This window comes from Ammospiza caudacuta, chromosome Z, assembly GCF_027887145.1.
Source record: "Ammospiza caudacuta isolate bAmmCau1 chromosome Z, bAmmCau1.pri, whole genome shotgun sequence".
Classification (NCBI taxonomy): Eukaryota; Metazoa; Chordata; class Aves; order Passeriformes; family Passerellidae; genus Ammospiza; species Ammospiza caudacuta.
In genome coordinates, this window is record NC_080632.1 from 1,901,996 (window position 1) to 1,919,303 (window position 17,308).

Genomic DNA, 17,308 nt, shown 5'->3' on the forward strand with positions numbered 1-17,308 from the left:
GCTCTCGAGCAATATTTTTTAGAGTAAGACTGAAAGAAATGGTTCCAGAGCCCTTTGAGGCAGTGGAATCCCAGCCTGGGTAGATCCTGACCAGACCATGCCACAGCTGTCAAAATTCAGTAGCTAAAGACCGTTTCAGCCTGGGTGGGATTAAGCTTCACAGAAGTAGCTGATGGTACAGATATGTGAAATATGGTGTTTCTGAGGAGTGTAGAGATTAAACAAGGAAGTTTTCCAAAGGCTTTAAGGAAAGACATATAGATACAATGTTTTTTATGGAAGACATCCACTAGTTACTTACTCAGTACATGTTTTTGGTACTCTTAACCTATGTACATGGCTTTCTTTTTTTCTTGGAGGGGGGTATTTAAGAATTATCTGATGTTCTTACTATTTTAATTTATCGTTTTTAATTCCAAGACTATCTGGAGAACCAGACATCCTAAAATGTAGGTAATTCCTATATCCTGATGATTCTTACACAGGATACATGTGGCAGAGTTAAAGGAAAGAAATGAAACATTCAAATTGATTTGTGTGACATTTGAACACTATCAGTATTAAAGTCTATGCCTGTTTTCTGTGGATTTTCACTCTCTACTTCAACATAGTTTATATTTGAAATCAAGTGTACAGTTCTGGTCATTCACAGTCAAGAAATGCAACCTGAACTTGAGAGGAAGGTTGTGTGGTATGAGGGATAGAGAAAGTAACGTGTATGTAGCCAAAGCTACATGGAGCTTTAGTCCAACAGAAAAAAATACTGGCTGAGAAATTTATTTATCTATAAGTTATGGAGTCTGAACATGACAGAGGGAAAAGAACACTCTAAGCCAGGGAATAGAGTATGTCCTGGAACAAATGGATACAAATTGGGCATGTGTGTATGTGTTTAGGAGACAAATTAGGAAAAAATATGCAAGCTACACTAAAGAGATGAAGAAAACCTTGTGAAAAGTTATATTCCTCTATGAGGGGGTTTATGTGACACTGTTTGTTGTGATTGCACAGAGCTGCAGGTCCCATGAAAATGATGTTCACACCTCCAGTGCTCCTTCCCAGTCAGTAACTCCATCAAGAGCTTTCAGGATCAGAGCCTGCTGCCCCCGCTGAGCACGGGCTGGATGAGGGGTGGAAGAAGGAACAGAGCCTTCCTTGTCCTTGTGGGGATGGCTATCAGTGTGTTTGAGCACCTGGGGATGCTCCCAATTTCTCTGTGGTTTCCCTCCTTGCACCCCAATCCTTACAGGGCCCGCAGCGCCATGGATGTGTGAGGAACAGTGGAGCACTCTCCAGAAAGTACTTGGGAGCTGCTCCCATGCAAAACAGTGAATCCAGAAAGAATTTAATTTCCAGTGGACATGGAGCTAATAGGATGGCAATTCTGAAGGTTTCTGCAGCGTGTGGTAAAAACCTGAGAGAAATCTCAAATCACGTCAGCTGTTTTGCTCTAACAGTAGATGCAATGCCTTCGTCAGGGGGCAAGTTTGTTGCAGGCAGAGTTTTTGTGTTAAACTTGTTTTTTTGGAGTTGGTGATCATAGTTTTACACCGTCTGATGTAACCTGACAGATTTCCTGGCTTCCATGGTGCCGTGTAATTTTTTCTAGCTTCCTAGAGTCTGCTGTTACAAAAGCAACTTCTGCTTTCACGTTGTCATCACTGTATTGTGCAAGTCTAGTGTACTCGTTTTATTACCACACCCAGGGATGTCATAGTTACTGCTGAATGATTTCCCTTGAGATAATAGTGGCACAGCTTTAAAAAATCAAGACCACTCACTGATTGACTTAAGAAATAAAAATGGTATAATGCTTTCCAGATTCAAGCTTGTAACAATACTTTCTTTGTGTAAGTGTCAGCATCATTCATTTGTAGGTCATATTCTTTAACCCTGTACATGAATTTTCATTAACATTTTTCTCTTTTAAATTCTTAGGTATTTTCATAGTGAAAGCTTATTTTTATTCAGGTGTTGATTCTACCTTATTTCAGAGCTGTGGAGTAGGAGAGGTAGCTGATATTTAACAGGGAATCACAGCCTGTCTGTCTTGCAAGAGCTCCAGTTCTCAACAGAGAAAAGGAAAGTTGCTGTATCTCACAGGCAAGGCACAACTTCCTTTTGTAACAATTCCTCTGGAAATCAATTAATTCCAGTTTAATTATCAGACTCTGTAGTAAAGAATTTGCTTTCAGCACCAGCAGTACACAAAGGTGTTGTAGGGGTTTCAGGGTAGCTCACCTGTACAGCTTTTAACAGCTTCTCTAGCAGCATTTTTCTAGCTGGCCAACAGAGCTGGCGAGCAGGACTGGGGCACCTCTGCTATGAAAACAGGCTGAGAAAATTGAGTTTGTTCACCCTGTGAAGGAGCAGGTTGTGTGGAGACCTGAGAGCACCTTCCAGGACGTGAAGGGGCTGCAGGGAAAGGGCTCTGCGTCGGGAGCTGGAGGGACAGGACAGGGGGCAACGGGTAGAAATTTAAATAGGGGAAATCTAGCTGAGATATTAGGCAGAAATTGTTCCCTGGGATGTCCTGGCACAGGTTCCCAGAGCAGCTGTGGCTGTCCCTGCATCCAAAGCCAGGCTGGACATTGGGTCTTGGAGCAGCCTGGGACGGTGGACGATATCTCTGCCATGGCAGGGGTGGCATTCAGGGTCCCCTCCAACCCTTCACATTCTCTGATTCCGTGATTCTGTGCTCGGAGCAGGGCGGTGACAGAAGGATTTGTTGTTGTGTGGATCTGCAGGGCTTTCCTGCTGCAGCACAGGGGTCACAGCTGCTTCCACAGGCTCCAAGCAGCCGGACAGGGACTGCACAGCTGCTCCACAAATTCCTCTTTGATATTTCCCCGGGGAAAGGACATTGCTTGGGCAATACCTTGCAGGAGGCAGCGTCTGTGTGTGAGGATGTGCTAGCTCAGTCTGAAATGCTGTTTTAGGGGCAGAGCATGGGGGTCTCTGGAATAGGAATAGGAGAAGTTCTCTCTGTCTCACTCAGAAGCAGGAGAAGTGGAAGCTGGGTGAGCTGAGTTAGAGCCTGTAACAGCCTGTGCAAGGTTGGCTTGTGTGATTAAACCTCTGTCATTCAGCTCACACTCTGGGAATATTTTCATTTCAAAATCAGACCTAAGTATCTGTGAAGTGTGCTCTCTCCAAAAATTACTTGTTAAATATTTTTTGAAACAGAGAAGGAAAAATTGAAATACTGTGGGTTAAGATTTAATAGGAGAGAGATATCGCACAAATATAACATATATATCTATCCATACATCTATATCTATATATCTGCTATAACCTGCCAGGACAACAAGCACAGAATCTATCTAATTTCGTGGTAGTACAGAATTCCTTAAATATACTGTGGGTAAAAAAATATTGTTAGAAAAGGTTGTTAGAATATTTTACTAATACAGAGAGAAATCCCAACCAGCAAAGCAGATGTAATGAGAGTTTCCAGAATGATTTCTTTTTTCAAATAGACACAGTGAAAAGTTGTTGTTATTTGAAGTAAACTCACTGTTAGTGTTTAGTTTCAGATTCTGACTTAGAAAAGAGGCATTGCTGTGTGAATGTCTCCTTTCAGTGCATAACTTTTGATAATTATTGCTTTAGATATCATAACTCTCATATTTAGTGAAGTAATGCAAAGATTAAATAGCACATTATGTGTTACTTAATAAAAAATTAAAATTCACTGTCTCTATACAATAATGAAACTTTCAGTTTTGGAATATTGTATGAAAAATGTGTTGTATTATTTTTTAATACCTGTTATTTCCTTATGTGAAGCACATCTTCCCATAAGCATTAGCACCTAGAAGAAAAACTGAGAAACTTTTCAGTTATTTCTGAAATATTTTGTCTTATCATGATGATAATTTCTTTCTTCATCCCTAGAAGGGAAATAGTGGGCAGGGTGAGTGGTCAGGGGAAAATGGGATTTTTTTCATAAGCTTCTAATTCTTGTTTTTATTTCTTAAGCTCAAAATACAAGGTCTGGTGGATACATGATGACTGATTTTTGATTAAGACAACACAGTTTTCTAAATGCTTGTGTCTTCATCTTCTTACACCTTTAAAAAAAAAGATTGAAAAAATAAAATCCCAACAAACAGTAGAACAGATATTGAAAAAATAAAATCCCAACAAACAGTAGAACAGATATTGAAGGGCAGCAGTGTATCAGTCACAGTCAGTCTGTTGTCCCCTGGGACCTCTTCCAGGCCTGCTCCCTCTCTGTATAAATGAAGTGTTTAGTGCTTCAGTGTTTTACATAATGTTTTCTTGAATGATCTGAAAGGGGAAGTAGAAAGCACATTAGTTACATCTGCAGATGATGCAGAGCCAGAGAGCTACAGCAGCTGTAAGGATGGTGAGAAATTTAAATTCATCGGGGGAGCGGCAAAGTGCAGGAATTTACAAAGCTAACAAAAAGAAAAAATTTAAAATTCACCCTTACAAATTTACCAGATCACCTCGGAAACGTGATCCAAACCAAAGACACGTTGCTTGTCAAATTAGCTTAGTGAGGTGTTAATGATGTTTTCTTTCACTCCTGCAGTAAGCAAGAGCTGTTTATCTCGACGTGCCACCCGGTTAACTGTTTGTTGTGGCGTCCTGATCTTTAACCGCTTCCACCGCCTCTCCCTGGAGCTGCTTGCATCTCCCCTGCCGTGGCTTCGGCGGCGAAGGACAAATAACTGGACTGATTGTTGCTTGAGCTGCAAGGAAAGTCTTAGCAGTGTGTGGGGAAAACGAACATCTCCTTTTTAATGATAAACTTTTTCCCCCCACAACACTTAATTTTAATAGAATTTTGTCTGCAATTCACACGCCCGTCCCAAATTCAGAATCCTTGGATGTAAAATAGTGTTATTTGGTCATTTTCTCCTCTACCAGTCCACTTTCCAGTTCAGGATGCCAGCAGGACTCTAGAGCAGAACTGCCTTGAGATTTCTTTTTTTCCTGACGTTGTTTTAGCGCTGCTTTGGGAATTCCGGGGGGCCTTTTTGGCTTATCAGCCTCTCAGCACCGGGCTCCTGGTGGGGCATACACCACTCAGCTGTAATTTGCCGAGATAGCAGCGTTGCTATTGTTAGTGCTGACGTCCCTGCCTGTTAAAGAGCTGGTGTGAAACAATTCCTCGCTGGAAGAACGGCCTCAGGGAAGGGGATTTTGGTGCACTTTGTGTGAGGGAGGCAGAGCACGACCACACAATCCGGGATCACAAGGCACCATAACGCCCATCTCATTCCACTCCTTTCCACGAGCAGGGACACCTTCCACTATTCCAGGCTGTCGCATTAGTTTTGTTTTAATCAGGGCTGCATCCAAACATTCTGTGTTTTCCTGGAGGTAGCTGGATAATGTGCTCCCCACAGCTATCCTAAATTAAGATTAGATGGCTACTGGAGGAGGAGAGATAGAGAAGAACGCTTGTTTTGCAGAAAACCTTACTATTTTTTTTCCTTTTTTTAGTTGATTTGTCAGCACCTGCATGATAAATTTAGGCCTCCTGCTGATGGGCTTGCTCTGCTCACCTTTGTGGTCTTCATGGAAATGGTCCACAGGTTTCAGTGTCCAAGACAGGAGGACAGTAAATTTTATAGTGAGAGAGGAGGTTATAGTCAGTTGCTTCACATGAAGCCTGAGCTCAAGGCTAAATTAAAGATTTAAATGTCAGTTCAAGTCAGTTTAGAAGTCAGTTAAAGTCAAATTAAAGTCAGTGTTGGACTTCAACCCCTACAAAGATGGACACATACTCTGTGTCCCTGTAGCAGTGTTGGGCTTTTTTTTTTATCATTGCAATTGCATTTGCAGTGTCTGCTGTGATTTTGGTTGTGCAGGTTTTCAGAATAATTCAACTGCTACTCTAACTTATTTCAGGATTATGCATTTTTTATTCTTTCTGTGCAGTGAAAACTGCAATTTGTTTATCCTGATCAAATAGATTTGCCTATACCTGATCTCAGTTGAATGTATTAAGGCAGAAGACAAGGATGATGTGCTCTCCTTGCTATTTCCTTCACGGTAAAAGGTTGTGATGCTATTTATCTGTGCTACCGTGCCTCTCTATCTCTGTGAATTCTTTATCCAAATAGCATGGTGGTGGCTTGCAAGTGATGAAAAACAGTTTCCTTTACACAAACGTGCATCTTTGTTACTGCTGTCAGACAGCAAGTGTGATATTCAGGGGGTGCACGCCAATCTGCGGGCTACTGATAGCGTAATCTAATTTCCAAAAATAAATTAAAAGCATCTTTTCATCTGTAGCCATCAGATGCATGCCTGCTAAAGACAACAACGCTTTAGAGACAGCACATGTGAATTTGGTGGCTAATTGGAAATTAAACCTTCGTGTTTTCCACGTTTTCTGATAGGCTGACCTTGCTGAAGGAGGTCAGGGTGGTATCGTGTGTTGGGGCAGAGACTTCCACAGATAAAAGGTCCACGTGGAAGGGCTGTTGCTTGTTTCAAACAATGTCTTTGATAGCTTTGTGAGCAGCTCTTACCGGGCCTTTTTCAGCCAAAACTTATGCATGACGTTAGTGAAACTTGCACTTTAAAAGGGTAACAAGCAATAGGCATTTTTAAATAGGTGTCTTTTATGTAATTTTCCATCCCCTCCCAAGTAAAATAGGGGGAAAATCAAATCAAACTGCATTTCTGTTTTTCATAGGTGAGGTGCCACAACACAGAGTGAACACTTCCCTAGTGTGTACCACTTATATTTCTGCCTTTTTTAAGATGTTATAGCTATGTATTCAAGTTGGAGAGAAGGGTAATATTTCCCTCCATAGGGAAATGCCATAAAATATATGTCAGTCTTTTTGAAGATGAGAGACAACCCCTCCTCCTTCTTCTACTCCCTCAAACTGTTGTGTTGGATATTAATGGGTCTTCACCCAGGCTTGCATGGTTATAGCTCAGCTGGCACTGGTTTCTATGCATGGCTGAGCTATTCTTCCTTTAATATGACTAAAACAACAGTTTTCTGTTGTTTGTCCCAGGCAAAACAAATGTGTTCAGACCTCCTGTATATCCTGTACAGCATCCCCACTGCTGTCACAGTGGTTCATTACAGATCCTTTCACCTCACTGGCTTGATGAGGCTGCCTGTTTAACTGGGGGAGTCCTTTTAAGACTAAGAACTTGCTGTCTGAACCCCGGAGGTGACAATTTACTGGCTAGATTTTTCAGATTAGCTGCATAAATTGCAGACTAACAGAATCCCAGGATATTTGGGATTGGAAGGGGTGTCTGGAGATGATCTGGTGCATCCCACAGGAAGGTTTTCTCCACACAGGGACACTCCAGGGAAATAATTCCCATGTAGATTATTCCACATATTCCTCCATTCTCTGCATGACAAAAGTATTATCTCCCTTTAAACTGGAGAACTGTAAGGTATTTCTTATGCTTATTAAAGGTGTATTCAAGTTTACTGGGAGGAAGCCTCAGTGAAGTTTCTTGTTCAGCTGAAATAATTCGTTCTTTCTTTGTGTCTCAGTTCAGACTTGGATCTCTGAAGCTGCAGGAAGTCCCAAACCCAGCAGAGGTGATCAAAGAACTCATTGGTTACTGCCTGGACAGCCTGGGGAAGCTGCAGGCCAAAACTGAGCATCTGCAGAGGGAAAATGAAAAGCTTTTGAGCAACTGGAGCAAGGCGGAGAAGAGGTGAGTTCCCAGGTAGATTCACAGGTGACACCTGAGAAGCTCAGCAGCAGTGGTCAGAAATTTTTATTCATTTGAGACATGTTTTGAGCTCAGGTAACCACAGCCCATGTGGTTGTAGATCTCCTTCCTTTGATAAAGATGCAACTGATGCAAAAAATTTGCAATTAAAGGTGGTTTTAGCTTCTGTGTTAGAAAAAAGCCCCAAACACCTCAAAATCTGTGGAATTAGCTCCACTTTCCTTAGGAAGCCTTTTCATTAATATTATTTCCTATGAATCTTAGGACTGGCAGTGTAAATTATTTACATTTTTGAGTGGGGAATAAATTACTGTTTCTTTCATCTCTTTTCTTTGTTGAGGAAGCCAGAATTGAAAGATGAGTGCAGCATTATAGGAAAAAGCACCATTATTTTTCAAGAGATTTTTGTAATTGCTGCAGCATTTACAATCTGAGTTGTCTATCATTCTGTAGTGAAATAATCTGTGCTTGTTTCAGTAAGCATATAACTCTTTGAGGGAGATTTGTCTTGCTTTTCTCTAGCTTTACCTGAAAAAATGCACAATCTAGGAAGACTGATGAAAGAATGCAGCTAATTTGCGTTAATTTACCTTGAAAAAGAAAGCCAGCTTTTTGGGAGGAGTTAGTTTTGTTTCCCTCTCATTAAAATGAGTAACAGTTTCTCCTGACAGTCTCCCTGACAAGCAAAGGGCCTCCCTAAGTAGTGTTTTAGTGCTTAACAGTGTAATTGAACAATAGTGTATTGTATAACCTGTGTTCTCTGCTGCATTACATGCTGATGGGTAAGAGGCATTAGTGCTTGTATCAATTTCCATGGTGGGGTGGCAGAGTAACCCCAAAGAAAAGGAGGAATAAGGAAAAAAAAAAAGTCAGAGTTGTGTGACTTTGTTCTCAGTGCAAGCTGGTGGATTTCTTTAGCATGTTTATAGTTTTGAGTAGATGAAAAATTATTTTTCAGAATATACACTGAAGGTTTTATGGTCACCAGTCTTTAGTCATGTCTGTTAAATGCAGAATAAAAATAATCCAGAAATCATTTTCATTCAAGAAGTATTGGGCTTTTTCATTTGGTTCTTTGGGGGTTTTGGGGGATGGTTTTTTGTTTTGTTTGGGAGATCTTTGGTTTTATTTTTTGGTTTTATTTTTTTGTTTTATTTTTTGACTTTTTTTGTTTTATTGTTTGTTTGTTTGTTTGTTTGTTTTGTTGTTTTTTTGTTTTATTTTGATTTTTTAAATTTTTGGTGTGTTTTTTTTTATTCTTTTTCCCACAACCCCGTTCTACCCTGCTGCCTCCCTTTGCTGTTTGAGCTCCAAACACTGCGAGTTGCCCCGAGCTGTACAAAGCTGTGCTTGTCTTTGTTCAGGAGGCAGGAATTCAGGATTTACATCCTGCACCACTCACGGTGCTGAGTGCTGGAACATCAAATACAGAGCACGTGGTGTGCAGAACTGCAGCCAGGGCACACCAGCCCCACAGCCCCTGCAGCTCCCTCTGCTCACAGCCTCTCTCCTCAGGGCTTGGTTAGAATTAAAACATAGCAGGCAGGCTTCTGAGAGCTGCTCCTGTGCCCCTCAGTCGTGGGGCACTGGGTGGAATTATTCAATAATCCCCTTTCCATTTCCCTGTTTGAATTCTGTTGACCATCACGGAGGTTTTGGTGAGCAAGTGGCTGCCTGGATTTGAGTGTGTGTGTCTGTGTGTGTACGACTCAGGGATGGAAGAGTTAAAATATCAGAGCACAACAGCTGTTTTCTTTATTTCTTATAGAAAATTCAAGGCCAATAGCTATTTTCTTTACTTCTTATAGAAAATTCAAGGCAAATTATTTCCAGGCCAAGTTGGACACTGGGGCTTGGAGCAACTTGGGACAGTGGAAGGTGTCCCTGTCCATGGCAGGGTGGGACTGGCTGGAGTTTAAGGCCCTCCAACCCAAACCAGTCTGTGATTCCATGATAATGGAGGTGGCAAATATTAAGTAATAATAACCCGTAGCAAAATAATTCCTTGAACAATACAAATCCAATTTCTGGTTTGGGCGCGGGGTACGCATTTTGGTTTTGGGCGTCCAAAATTTGAGAGACAAGCCAAATTAAAAATAGCTGCCAGTTTATGTTGTGGTCATCTGCTGTGACAGTATATTTAAACCACAAGCAGATTATAAAAATGCAAGCTAGGTACTTTGGGCTTGAAACTGAGTCTTCAGCATTAGCTCATCAACATTCCATACCATTTCCAATGCTGGGGGAAGGGTGAATCTGAAATGCAAGGGAGAGGTGCCGTGGGATCCAGGAATTATTTCAGAGCACTGGCAACAGGGATGAATACCAGAGATGCTGAATTACTTCCTTCATAGTGTTGGACTGTGAAGGTTGCCACTAATAATTAAAGAAAAGCCTTTAAGTTTCATAGCTCACGTTCACCTCTGTAGAGCACATGTGATTGTTCTGTGTTGGGTCAGCACCAGAAATCTTGTTTTTTATAATTAATTTCTCAGTTTGTCATAGTTTGTTTGTCATAGTCCCTAGCAGTGGCTGTTTGACCATTGCCTTTTACTGGTCTCTGCTAAACTATCAGATACGCCATATAAAAGTGTATTTTAAAGGCATATAAGCTGCAAGTACAGCATTAATGTGAAGCTTTTGTAATATTCTGTGTTCTGCCAAATTAATGCCATTCTGTGTGTGGAGAATGTATTTGGATGTGGACAGCTTTGAATAATGGGAGAGAAAAATTAAAAAAAGGTGTTCATGTAAATGAAAACAATCATATAAGATTAACTGATGGCCTACTACTAATTGGTTCTGCCCAGAGGGAAAAGTTAATATTCTAATTCTAATATTCAAGATGCTAATTTTTTTCTCATGAGACTGAAGAAATTGGCTAGTCTTGCAGTTGGTTTCTCCACTGTACTACTCACAGCCCAGGCAGCATCAGCTTCACTTCACTGAAGTTTCCTTTTAAGTGGTTTTTCATCAGGGGATGTCTTTGCAGCACTCAAGGACGTCACTGAAGTTATCTTAAATGGCATTTTTTTGGCCAAGTCAGCCACATTTCTCAATATTTGGACCAGCCTCAACTCCTCCACCACAAACCAGTGCCTTGTCAAAGCAAAGGCAGAGAGCAACCACTTTCCCTGGTTTATGTGTGGGAGAGGGGATTATTCTAAGGGATTTGATACAGACAAGATTAGCATATTTTAGACAAAATCCTTTTCCCCCCCATTTTTATGTATACAGAAATAATTAGTATCAAGCATGTCCAGGCTCTTCTGGGCCTTGCATTAGGGTTTATGGTTCTTTGTGAATTGTCTATTTATTCCCCACTAAACAGTTAACTTCCCTTTTGTAGGTGGGAAGTCTCCTGGTAGTTGATTAGTACCTATGATCTTTCATTTAGGAATTATTGAACTGATCTGTATGGTAATGATGTTCTGCTATTTGCATTTAAATTAGATGAATTATTTATCAACTATCAAGCATATCCCTAAAGCATTGAACAATAGGCTTAATACTTCATGAGATTTCATACATTTCACCGCAACATAAAAATTGTGAGATTTTTTTTTTTTGCTATTGTCTTGCTTCCTACATCATGTATGGTTTTGATCTGTGAACAAAATAATTAGTATTTATGTAGGAAGTCTGTTGAAATCTCTTGCCTTATACATTAATATTTTTAAAGTCTGTTACATGTCTGGGTTTAATAGCATAACAAGCATTCTAAACTTTTTTACAGCCTTGCACAGGCTGGTGAAAAATATGATTTTGACATGACTACTATACTTACTATGATCAGTAAAATTATCAAGATACTTATTTGCTTATTGTGTACACAGCTAATAAAATGTTTGTGGTTCAACCCAAGGACTGAAAGGTTATGAAATACAATAATTAAATACAGAATTACATTTGCCACAAATCACTTGATTTGCTGTGCTCGGGTTTGCTTGTATTCCAGTTTTGCTTATGAGAGTTCAAACACCCATATTCTTAATTTAATACTCCCATTGTGCTTCCTTTTATTGACATTAATCTACCCACGTAGATCAATACTAAATTTTTTTAAAAACCTGAAGTATATTTTCCTCTGAAGATATTAAGAGCTTCTAGGCATTTTTTATATTTTGAAATTTTCTTTTCCTCTTCAAATATATTTCACACCAATGTGTGGCACAGATTTGAAGCCTGTCTAGGTGAATCATATCTGTTTATAATCTCATTATGTGTTTCCTCCTAAGGTGTATGTCCACTGTTGTGATTCAGCATTGAAAATAAAGAACATTTGCCTGTTTAAATTTTAGTTGTCTCGGGTGGAGGTGTGCAAGAACATACCAAAAATAAAAAAAAAGTTCATGAAAAGAAAGGTTCACATCGGGGAACTTCTCCCTTTTGGAAGCAGAGCTCATTGCACTTCTCTGTGGAAAAACAACCAAAAAAAAGCTTATTCAGGCCTGTTTCAGACACAAGGGGCTGGACCAGTCCTGCGTGGTTTGGAGTGGGGATTCCAGGCTGGCCTCAGGACAGAATTGTCTTCTAGGAAACAGAGGAACTGGTGTAACAGTTAATTTTGTGCTGCAGGCTGGAAAAATGCGTGGAAGCCAAAGAGGAGCTGGAGGCAGACCTTTACAAGAGGTTTGTTTTGGTGCTGAATGAAAAGAAGGCAAAGATAAGGAACTTGCAGAAGCTGTTGAGTGAAGCTGAAGAATCCACAGCGGATGCCAAGTGCACCAGGTATTTAATTTCCCTGGGTTTCTTGGTGTGGTGCACATGTGAGTTTATTAGCTCAGTTTCCATCTCCCTGGCCCTGACAGTGAGTGACAGTTCTTCCTGGCTGAGTGCTGGCTTGTCCAAACCAATCCTGCAAGTCAGGGGAGAGGAGGATTCTTCCTGGCATCCCTGCAAGCAGCAGCAGATTGCTGTGGGCGCTGTAGCCAAGAAGTGAGTGTTTGATGGAGCTCTCCTGCTTTCTGCTGGGCTGCAGTTGATTTTCCAATAGGATCATGTCCCTGCCCTTTCCATAGGTGGTGATTTCATACATATTCTCCCTGAATTATTTAATCCCTTTGAGAAACAAAAATACCTTCATTTCTTTCCCTTTCTTTTGTTGTTTTTAGGGATATTATAGCTGCTGCTCAGGTGGTTGTAAAGATGGAAAACAACTATGATGCCCGCACTGATAAGGAAACTGAAAATCCAGCATGGGCCTCGTTGCCATCAAGTAAGACAGAAAGCATTGTCTTTGTGTTATATCACAGACAGGCTTTGTGTGAATAAACCTTAAGGAAGGCAAAATGCTACCTGACAGATTGCTTTGAGCCAGCAAGCCTCAAAAATACCTCTCCTGGAGCAGAGTACAATACTGGCATTTTCAAATCAGGGAGAGGGGAGGTTTAAAAGCATGTTGCACGAGTGAAGGCACTGTCATTTCTTGCAAAGTGACAAATTACACACTTTGCAGAACTAATGACAGTCTAACAGTATCCGAACCATCAACAATTCCATTTTAAATTCTAGGAATCATGATGTGTGTGCCGTGATTGATAAAGTGTAAAAGGTAGCTCCTGACAGTTTCAATAGTGTTTAAAAAGGGGAAAGAGGGGAGGTTTAACAGCTATAAAAAGAGCTGTGTGCATAAATGGAATGAAAGTGTATTTATAGCAGAATCCACTTATTTGTCAGAGAATTTTTGGCCTTGTGAAGATGCTCATGAAACTTAATCTGATGAATTCTTCCAGGACTAGAGCCTTGTAAAGTGTGTGGGATGCAGTGATGGCACATTATACAGTACAAAATATTTAACTGTGAATCAGAATTTTGGCATGTTTGTGATAAACTAGTGGGAATACCCAGGGCAAATGCTATCAAAGTTTCAAAACTGCATTGATAGTTGTAATATCGTTCGTTTATATATATGTATAGATATATACACATATGTGTATAAAAATAGATACAAAAACTTCCCTTAAGGTCTTCAAAGGTTGCTGTGCGTTCTCTCACTGGAGCTTTTTATTTCCACCGCAGGTAAAGGTAATCCAGACAGCAATGTTTTCCTGTAAAATAGCAATTTTGTGTGCTTCCCATTGGGAGCTGGAAGTGTTTGGGACCCTGGTGCCAGTGGCCAACACCGTGGTCACTCATGGGGGTCTGTTTGCAGAGGAATTTCTGGCTTTATATAAAGTGGGCAGAGCTTCAGACAAGTGGAGGAAATTGTGATCACAGAAAGAAATAATTTAATGCTGCACTGGGGTCTCCAGAAGTCTTTGCTGTCAGGCGCTAATTGTTCAGTTCAGGTAACAAGATGAGAAATTTGTTTTGCGAAAAGGCAGGGAAAAGTGGAAGGTGTGGAGTCTTCTTCTAAATTCAGTGGGGCCTAACTAGCTCAGAGGGAGTTTTGAGACAGAGATATGTATTTAATAATGAAAACAACAACTACTGCCCTGCTCAGGCAACCACGAGGGACTGGACTGGAAAATACACCAGCTGTGTTTTTATTTTAGGTGCAAACAAAAAATGTACTTTCTTTTGTCTTTGAGGGATGCAGTCCTCAGGGTTTTGGTCCTGACTGGAAGAGTTCCGATGCAAAATTTGCAGATAACATGAAAAGAACATAAAGTTAATGCTCTGGGTAACACAGTTGAGTTTTTCAAGGCAATGGCACTGCTGGGCCCTCACAGTGAATATCCCTGAGGTCAGTTGCTGCTCCTCCTGTGTGCACAGCTTTCTCTCCCAGTGAACAATGGGAAAGCACAGCTGGGTGATGAATATCTAAAGTCTGTCCTAGAATTTTCACACTCAAAAAGAAGCAGATCATGTCTTTATGCGGAAAACAGCAATTCAGGGATGAATGGAATGAGTGGATAGTGAAGCTCAAAGCTACATGAAGCATCAAGGACTTTTATGTAAGACATAAAAGATAAGACAGATAATATTTGGGATTTTTTTTATGTTTATCTTAGTTTTCCTATATTCTACTTCATCACTGTATTTCTTTCCCTTTTGGACTTGAAATGTCATTGTAGGAGTCAATGAGAATTAGAAGATTATTGAGGTAGTTTCAGTAGATATTGGTGAAACCCACAAAAGAGAGGTCATAATTAAAAAACTTCTTTGAAGGAAAGTGAAAGCATGTGTGTGTATGCACACATAGATGCACAGTAAAAGTGCATTTGTATATGTGCATGTCTAAATAATTCACTATTAATTGAAAAAGCAGCAGTGCTCAGCAAGTGATTGGGTTTGTGTTGGGAGGGGAAAACTTGTGGTGGTTCCATCACAAGATAACTTTGTTCTAGCAGCTCACAGGAATGTTACACAGAAGCTATGAAATTCAGACAAAATAATTTTCAAAATCATGATCGTTTGCAAAATCAGCAAAAAAAAGATCAGGATTTGTTGAACTGCAGAGTTTAAAACTCTGACAGTTTTTCTTAACACCAATAATTGTTCTTCTCCTTGAATTTTTGGGGCATTCAAATGCCAGGGTATTTCAGTGGATATGGAGGAAAAACCTGCTGATGTTTATTGCAAGAAAATTGAATACCTTATTTAGTTATCAGTCTGGTGTTAATCTGATGGAAATACTGTAACAAGATGCACTGAAGAAAAATATTAAGAAAATTAGTAAGAATGATTAATTGCAATCTTTGTAAAAGGTAAGAATCTGGAGCCTAAAAGTTTACCTAAAATTTCTTCTTTTTTTGGCATTTCCGGTGTGATTTGTATGTTTGATTTATGGTTTGCTTTCTCACAACAATTTCCGCTTCCTAGCCTAAAGCAAAGATGAACTGAAACATGGTAGTTTTTGTCTTGCTTACACACTAATGTAGTTAATGCTTGCTAGTGCAAAGGGAGAAATTAAAATGGAATTAGTAAGTATTTTAAAGCACTCAGAAATAAGGCTGATGATAATTACACTCCTTATAAATAGTACAATGTTTATAAATAATAATACATTTATAAATAACACTGTGTGTGATTCTTCACAAGAGCTTTGCCTGCCATGCCATGAGCACGGGAGGAATTTATTTGAAACCTTGCTTAGGGCTGTGAATGTGAGGATGGGACAGGCACAGAGCTCCAGCTCTCACTGCAGTTCAATAAATTCTGAAGCAGCAGCTACAGATGCTGTGCCAGGTCCTTGAAATGCCCGTGAGCTCCTGCTTGAGAGAGGAAGGAGGAGATGAGGGAAATGCTGCTGCTGCTCCTCGTGGATGGAGTGCCAGGAATGTTTCTGGGGAGCAGGACAGGCTTGGTTTGGCTTTGGCTGGTTGAGGTTTTGCTCCGGGGCTGGTGAGATTCCCAAAGTTACCAAATCCAGGTGTTTTCTGTAGTGGTGCTTCAGCAAAGTTCCCCCATCTGGAGCAGAGCTGGAAATCTCTCAGAAGGTGTGGAGTGGGGTAAGGCTGTGATTCCCTTGGTGCGCTGGTGCCAGCTGGACACAATTGTTCTTTAAGGGGGAAAAACCAAACCACAACCCCCAGAAATCACCAGCCTGAGTTCCTCCTGGCCCACAGGAGCGAGTGGGTGACTCAGCAGGATGCTACAAGATGTTTCTGTCATTGTAGGATACAGAAACGCCCATTCTGGTTAGGGACAGCCCAGTTGTTAGAGATTCCTCTTTCTTCCCCTCTGCACTGAGTTATACTGGTTTTGTTTACTGAGCCCTTCCTCCTCGGATCCTGAAATCACAATAGCAGTCTGATAAATCATAATTTGATATCACGGTTGGAAGTAATGGCTTTGCCCTGGAAATCAGCTCCTGTTATTAACTGAAAAATGTTTTAGTGGTTCACCTATCAGGAGGCTTTTAAAACATGAGCAAGGATGGGATAAATGTTCCCCCTCTCTGCTGCCTTCCCAGGAGTTTGAAAGGGAGATGGAGGGTAACAGTTTACTCCTCACAGTGCCTGGAAAGTCACCAGAAAGGAGAATATTATCCCTCCTCCCAGGTATATGACAAAACTGCAGGGAAAGATTTAATTATTTCAATCTATTGTAGATTAGAAGGATAACATAGCAGGTGGGATGTAGGAAGAAATTGTTTAATGATTTATTGTTGTTATTTTATTTTATAAATGCCATTATATGTGTCTGCCTCTGGACAGAACAAGGCTGCTGTGCACCAATTTACAGTCAGCTTGCATCTCGTTTTATTTTCCTTAGTTATATTTCACATTATAATTGGTAGGAGTTACCTCTCCTTAGGGTAAGGAGGGATGTCATGATCTGCCCTGTTGGATCAAATAAAATTTTACGATCTGTGTTTCTTGCCGAGTTGTGTGGAAATATCCCACATTTCCCCAGACATTTAGTGCCCACACTTTTCTGCGTGTTTGATGATGAGGACAGGTTCAGAACTGGTCCTACTAAAATCTCTGCAGAGCGCACAGTAAATAAGAGCGAGCACCTTGCCATCTCCCACTGCCTCACCATGCAAATGTTCTCACCTCTTCCATCCAAGCTCCTGCCTTGGGCATTGTGTGTTATGCCCTCAGGACTTAGTGGCTCTTTAAATTTAATTAGCTCTCCTGTGTAGTCCAAGCCACTGATGGCTCGGTGCTGCTGGTTAATAAGCTTTGATCAAAGTTAATAATAATAAAAAAAGCCTGTTGTA

At 40.5% G+C, this 17,308-nt stretch overlaps 1 protein-coding gene across 1 annotated transcript in view; it reads left to right on the forward strand.

Annotated features, from left to right (window-relative positions):
• XRCC4 (X-ray repair cross complementing 4) overlaps positions 1-17,308 on the forward strand; it is a 134,497-nt gene that overhangs the window by 39,931 nt on the left and 77,258 nt on the right. Inside the window, exons 5-7 of the mRNA XM_058823406.1 lie at positions 7,511-7,677; positions 12,274-12,426; positions 12,810-12,913. Coding sequence (XP_058679389.1) covers positions 7,511-7,677; positions 12,274-12,426; positions 12,810-12,913 — 424 coding nt within the window. The remainder of the gene's footprint in view (positions 1-7,510; positions 7,678-12,273; positions 12,427-12,809; positions 12,914-17,308) is intronic.